General features: G+C 40.1%; 1 protein-coding gene across 2 annotated transcripts in view; it reads left to right on the top strand.

Annotated features, from left to right (window-relative positions):
* The first annotated feature begins 231 nt into the window (after positions 1 to 231).
* The window catches only part of LOC138057471 (enhancer of split mdelta protein-like), a 5,829-nt gene continuing 142 nt past the window's right edge, over positions 232 to 5,918 (top strand). Inside the window, exons 1-4 of one of the 2 annotated variants that reach the window (XM_068903488.1) lie at positions 232 to 378; positions 1,916 to 2,011; positions 2,601 to 2,667; positions 4,312 to 5,918. The exon at positions 4,312 to 5,918 is cut by the window's right edge and continues 142 nt beyond it. In XM_068903488.1, coding sequence (XP_068759589.1) covers positions 343 to 378; positions 1,916 to 2,011; positions 2,601 to 2,667; positions 4,312 to 4,691 — 579 coding nt within the window. In that variant the 5' untranslated portion in view covers positions 232 to 342 and the 3' untranslated portion in view covers positions 4,692 to 5,918. The remainder of the gene's footprint in view (positions 379 to 1,915; positions 2,012 to 2,600; positions 2,668 to 4,311) is intronic. The other variant, XM_068903489.1, reaches the window with a different exon arrangement.

Raw genomic sequence — 5,918 nt, 5'->3', positions numbered from 1 at the left:
CATTTGAGAGTTTCATGACGATTTATGATCTTTTTTTCGCTTTGTCGCTTTGCGTTTAAATTTTTACAGGTCGCTCATTTAGTTTGTTGAAATTTCTGTCAAAATGTGCCATTGTTCAAAGCAGGTGTTAACGTGTTTCTTTCGCACGAGATGATTAGATTATTGTACATAGTGTTTCTTTCATTTCAAAGCTTTCAGAATTAACAGAACCTAATAAATAGATAGCCTCCTTGAAACTGCACCAGTTCCATCGAACGACGTAGCCATAAGGACACCGTCTCCCCGAGCAGTGGGCAAGGAGAATTAACCATAGAGATAAAACAAGAATTTAAAATATAAGCGATGAATTCTGCTGCAATCTATGCGGTGGATAAAAAGGTATGTAACAAATTGAATGTCAAGCCGGCGGTTTTGGCCATAAAATACAACCGCCGCATCCCAGCCCAGAGCAAACCGGCTCTTCATATTATTTGATTCCACTACTGCTACTTTGCCTGTTAAATTTATCTCCTTTCAGCAACAAATGAAGGCTTTTTTTTGCAATTCCTCATTCAATCGCTTGGTTAACTGGAATGATAATTCTATTTCGGTTTAAAAAATCTTCAGGTGAAATACAGTTTATCTTTACAGGCAATGTTTCAAATAGACTTAACTGATTAGAGTGTAGTGTGAAGTACTAGTTTTGTACCCCATATGAATCATGTGAGCGTTAGCTCTACTAATGGGCCCACACAAGAACAGAGAAAAACTCTGACCAGGGTGGGAATTTAGCAGACCTAATCGTGCACTGAACTTATTTTTCCTGATCACGAACCACGGACTGATTTATACAGCATTAAGAAAGAACGTTACCTCATCGGATACCGCACATGATTATAGAAAGCATACAGAAAAGTTAATGTGAACGAGGGAAGACTGAAATGACTGTATTGCAATATTTTGTGGATTCAATAGCGCGTTACCTTTTTCGCCCTGGTATATAAATGTTTTCAATACAAATTTTTGTGACAAATATTTAGTCCCGATTGTTCGAAGAGCGGACACCCCTATCTAATTCAATGTATATTGCTATCCAGTAAATGACCTGACTGGTTTTTTCACTGCTACTATATGTTGTTCAGTGTTTTTATTTCGTGGAAAACGCAATCGGCTTCTTGGGCTTCGGGTTCATTTGTCAGTCACAAAGACGGAAAACATTTTGCAGCACGTGCCAGAGGATATGTCTTATTGTTGTTGCCCTTCAAGAATATAAATCGCAAGTATTGCATTTGTGTGTCTGTGTTTATTCTACTTGCTTATTGACTAAGAGCGGGGGCAGGCCGATATCGCGACATCGTGATTTTTGTCGCCAGAGATTGGTTGCTAGTCTTCTATACCTGTCCACTAACATGAGTTATACTGTAGAACGAAGAGGAAATCTTTTAGTGGAACAATCTGAGGTCACCGTCCCAGAAAGTAGATTCAAAGTAATCTTCGTGTCTTGTAAAGCCGTTCCCACACTCTACTTATTTGCCGGACAGAGCGACGAATAGTTCTTCTTGATCCTGAATGCTGGTTTCTTTGTGATGATCATGTTCAGTTATTAGTCCGTGTACTGTGATTTGACGAATTAGAATTTGACTTCTTTACATCAATGTTGGTTTTCTGTTCTTTGCTCTGAGGACAAAACTAGAGAGAAATATGATCCTGATTGTAACACGGTGAGAAAAAGAATACTCTTCGAACCTTGCATGGGCTCGTCGATAGTTATCATGTCCGTTTACGCAACAGACTGAAAAGAAGTCACCGAAGCAACACCGAGTGGGTTTTGATTCAGCTTTTGTGCTTTTCAAAATTCCCGCCAATTTTTTAGCATTGGAGGATTTAACCAAGTTAAATTTCCCCATTTTTATGCCGAGGTGTGTTGTTTTCTTAGGTGAATAAATCTCTACAAGATCGGTTGCGGCGCGACAGGATCAGTAAAAGCGTCGACCAACTCAAAGAGCTGATACTCGGACCATCCACTGAGCATGTTAGTATTGGGTAATGACAAAAAACAACAACAACAACAACAAAACAAAAAACAAAACAGAAAAACACAGATTTGCTTAAACTGTGTTTCTGGGTTCGCGGGTGAGTCATACATGTCAAATGCAAATGAAAATGAAAACTTTGCCCATCGTAATCAGAAAACTACTTTAATTTTGAGCGATAGCTTCTTCTGCCAGGACTCGTTCTGCTGGAGTAGAAGTAAAAGTGCGAAACCGATACAGCTTTCTTATCTTTTCAAGAACACCATTGTCAATCTATGAATGTCAATTCATTTGATACCGATAAATTCCTTTGCTTCGCATATAGTATTCCACAAATAGTTCAAAAGAATGTCGAGGGCTTCATCGGGGGAAAAAAGAGCGCACCGCCGGCTTCTATTGATACTAGTCTCGCAGCTGAAGGGACTGCCGAAGTTAAATAAAGTGACTTTACCGTTCGGTTACGTTCTCCCCTCTGTAGATAACAGCCGAGAGGATCCATTTCAATACTGCAAACCTGGACATGAATGAGCGAATTTGATTGAAGGGTAGAGCTCCAAAACTAATACCGCCACATTATCTTCTTTTCAGGTGAAAATTTGTAAAGCGGACATTCTCAAGCTCACTGTACAATACATCAAGAGTTTAAGGCAAAAAGGTACATTTATTAAACAATATCATTAATTTTCAAGCTGGGAATTACGAAGTTCAGGGTAATGTGGCAGTTCGCTCACTCTTGAACGGTGATTATTAGCTGGTGTGATTTAGCTGCAGCCACTATGTCAGGGTCGAGAGCGGGATGGCGCAATGCAGAGTGCGCGCGCAAATCAGCAGTGCATGGTATTGTATGGTATACTTAATTTAAATCCAGAAGACGCGATAGCCCCAACAATATTAAGCCTGGTTTCCATGGAGGGCGTGTCTTTACAAATATGTTATATAAAAAGGAATTACGTGTAAATATGTGTATATAGAAAAATTGACTTCAAGATAACATATATGCATGGATAAAACTACTTGAATCTGCCTAAGAAGCTAAGAATAACAATACTACTTTTATTTACAAACAAGAGTAAAGCTAATAGTACCGAATTTAATTTATAATCATAACCTTAAAAGCCCCTATACTATACTACCAGAAACCCATAAGAGTTGAAACATGTAACGCGCGTTCACAGCTTCCGAATATTCATTGCGAACTGATTGGTTGAATGTTTCAGTGCTAAGTACCATATTTGGAAACCCTTGTTGTTCCAAGTATGGTACTTAGCAAATTGAATATACAGAAGCTTGTTTCCCAGCACACCAGGGGCCGTTACACGTTCCAACCCTTACGGGTTTCTGATACTATCTAAAAGTGGAAGCCATTTGATATTGAGGCGCAGGACTAAATGAATGTAGCATGGTATGATCAAATCAGGTTTTGAGGTTGTTTTTAAATGAATTTAGTGAATCCGAAAATTTAGCTTAATTTGGAAGTTGGTTCCAAATCATAGCACCACTGTATTCAAAACTTCTTTTTTAGAAACTCCCTCTTCGGTTTAGGAAGTGTCAGATCGGTTGCACTATTTCGCTGGTGGTAGTTCGTCCCACCAGTGTTCTTTCTGATGAAAGACTTCCTCAGGTTGGGTGCGGTGTATCCCGATCAACTTTCTAATTCCCATTGAACTTGACGCCATGTTTGATTAGAGTTAGGAGTTCTCTTCAAGCTCAAAGAGAGGTGTTCTCTTCAAGGTCAAAACGACTTGTTTTCCCGAGTGCTCCTTGTATGGCCGTAACCAAGCTTATGTCTTTGATCTCAAAGTAACGTTATATCTCTCCGGTGATAATTAATTAAGGCCGCAACTCACTTGGCGGTACGTCGCCGCAACCATTCTCCTGGTATGACACTGTTCATTTTGGGAAAATCATTGTCGCTGCGATCGGATGCATGAATTCAAACCAGTTTGGATTCGTGCGACTGATCACAGCGACAAAGTTAGCGAAAGCAGCGTTGTCGCACCGTGTGTACACTTCCGGCAACAACTCGCTGCGGCAAAATATAAATGAACCAATATGAGAGCATCATATGGTTCGCCATATTGAATTAGAAAACTGCTTCACATTCCCTCTCATACGGTATAACTGCGTGTGCACCGAACAGGCATCGTGTCGCAGCGACTTGTTTCGCAAGCAGTACACACTGAACGACTTGTCGCAAAGACTTGTCGCCTATTGTTTATCGGCCTTTAAGGTTATCAGTCTAGTCTTGTCCCTACCGTTTAATTTTCCTTCCTTGTTTTACTTAACCACAATTCCATAGAACTTGCCGAAAATACCACGCTTGAAAACAAAAAGGTCAAGGAAACTTGCAGTGAGCTGAGGGCAAAGACAGTGACACAGAACTACAGTGCTGACCAAAGATCGCCTTGCTCAACCTCTTCGCCGCTTGAAACGGCCGCAAATAAGGCAACAAGTTCAGTAGAGGAATCGGAAAATGTCATAGCATTTTGTGTCAAAAGTGTTAAATATGAACGACAGCTGCTCCTTCCCTCTCGAACTAGCACCACTCAATTCAACTTGCTTCGAAGCCCACGATCAATACATGGAGATGAAAGAAGAGCGCCTTTCCGGGAACTTGACTGTAACAGAGAACAAATAAAGGGCAAAGAAACTATTTGGAGGCCATGGTCGATTAATTGAAGGGTGACTTAAATGGACAAAAGTATATCTTTGAATGCTCCCTCGCAGCAATATTATAGAACTGATTCTGGCCATTTTTATAGAAAATCAGTCATAAGGAAAAAAATGGACGAACAGCGCGTGGCACTTTGAAGTTCTTAGAATGTCTATTTTTTCAAACCCTACGAGGAAGAATCATCACAACCTCCCAGTTCTTCAAGCGCCGGGTAACTTTATCCGGGCGATAAGTCACCATCCGTCAGTTTCAATCTGTGCAAAGATTTAAGTATTTGCTCGAGTAATGTAAATATGCACACTCTAAGCAGGTCTAGCTGAATAGCGTGTAAGAAAATCTTTGTTAATGTTTAACGCGCAGTATATCTGTTTTGCACTCTGGATAGCGACTTATCCACGGGATAAAGTTTCCAGTCTTCGAACAACTGGGACCAGGGTACCGTTTATCGAAAGTTCCAAAAACGTTTCGGGCCTGAAAAGCCATTTGCGAAACTGCCATTCGCTTTTTCAAGAAAGTAAAAAGCGAAATGTTTGTCGCGTGAACAATTTCTTTGTTCTCAAGATACAGAGGAATTTGTGATATTCGAAAAAGGCCCGGAAAGTTGTGGGACTTTGGAGACACGAGCCGCGGGGCCTTGAACACTCCAAGAACGAATAATTTCGTCATGCAAGCTACCGGATGAATCATTATCAATTTAATTGAAAAGAACTTTGTAGCCTGGTGTCGATCTCATCTGAATCGTGGCTAGATATAAGCGAGGCAAATGTGTGTCCAAACGCAACTCAATAGTCCATTTCCGAGTTCATGGCTGCCTTCTCTTCAAAGCGAGTCCAAGTGCGAAGTTTAAGGTAATTAGTTCTACTTTACATATGAATGAAAACTAATTTTCATAAAAAAATTTCGCACTTAGACTCGCTTTGAAGAGGAGGCAGACATGAAATCGGAATTGGCCTATTTCTTTCGCTATAGCAACATAGACCATCCTATAAACCACAGGATACCCACAAATTTAGGTTTGCGTTCTCCTCTGACGAACGCAATTATTATGGCAGGAATTTGAGACACTCTTTTTCCGACTTGTGAAACAAAGTTTGCAGTTAAACCAGATTCGACCGTCAATATTAATTATATATTGGATAATGACTTTACATGCATAAGGATATTAACCCCAAAGGCTACAACCTACTAATTAAATTAAATGAAGTTGTTTTCCATTTCTTGAAAAGTTACTT

This window comes from Montipora capricornis, chromosome 7 (genome assembly GCF_036669925.1).
Source record: "Montipora capricornis isolate CH-2021 chromosome 7, ASM3666992v2, whole genome shotgun sequence".
NCBI classification, from domain to species: Eukaryota; Metazoa; Cnidaria; class Anthozoa; order Scleractinia; family Acroporidae; genus Montipora; species Montipora capricornis.
This window is presented reverse-complemented; position numbering and strand designations above follow the sequence as displayed.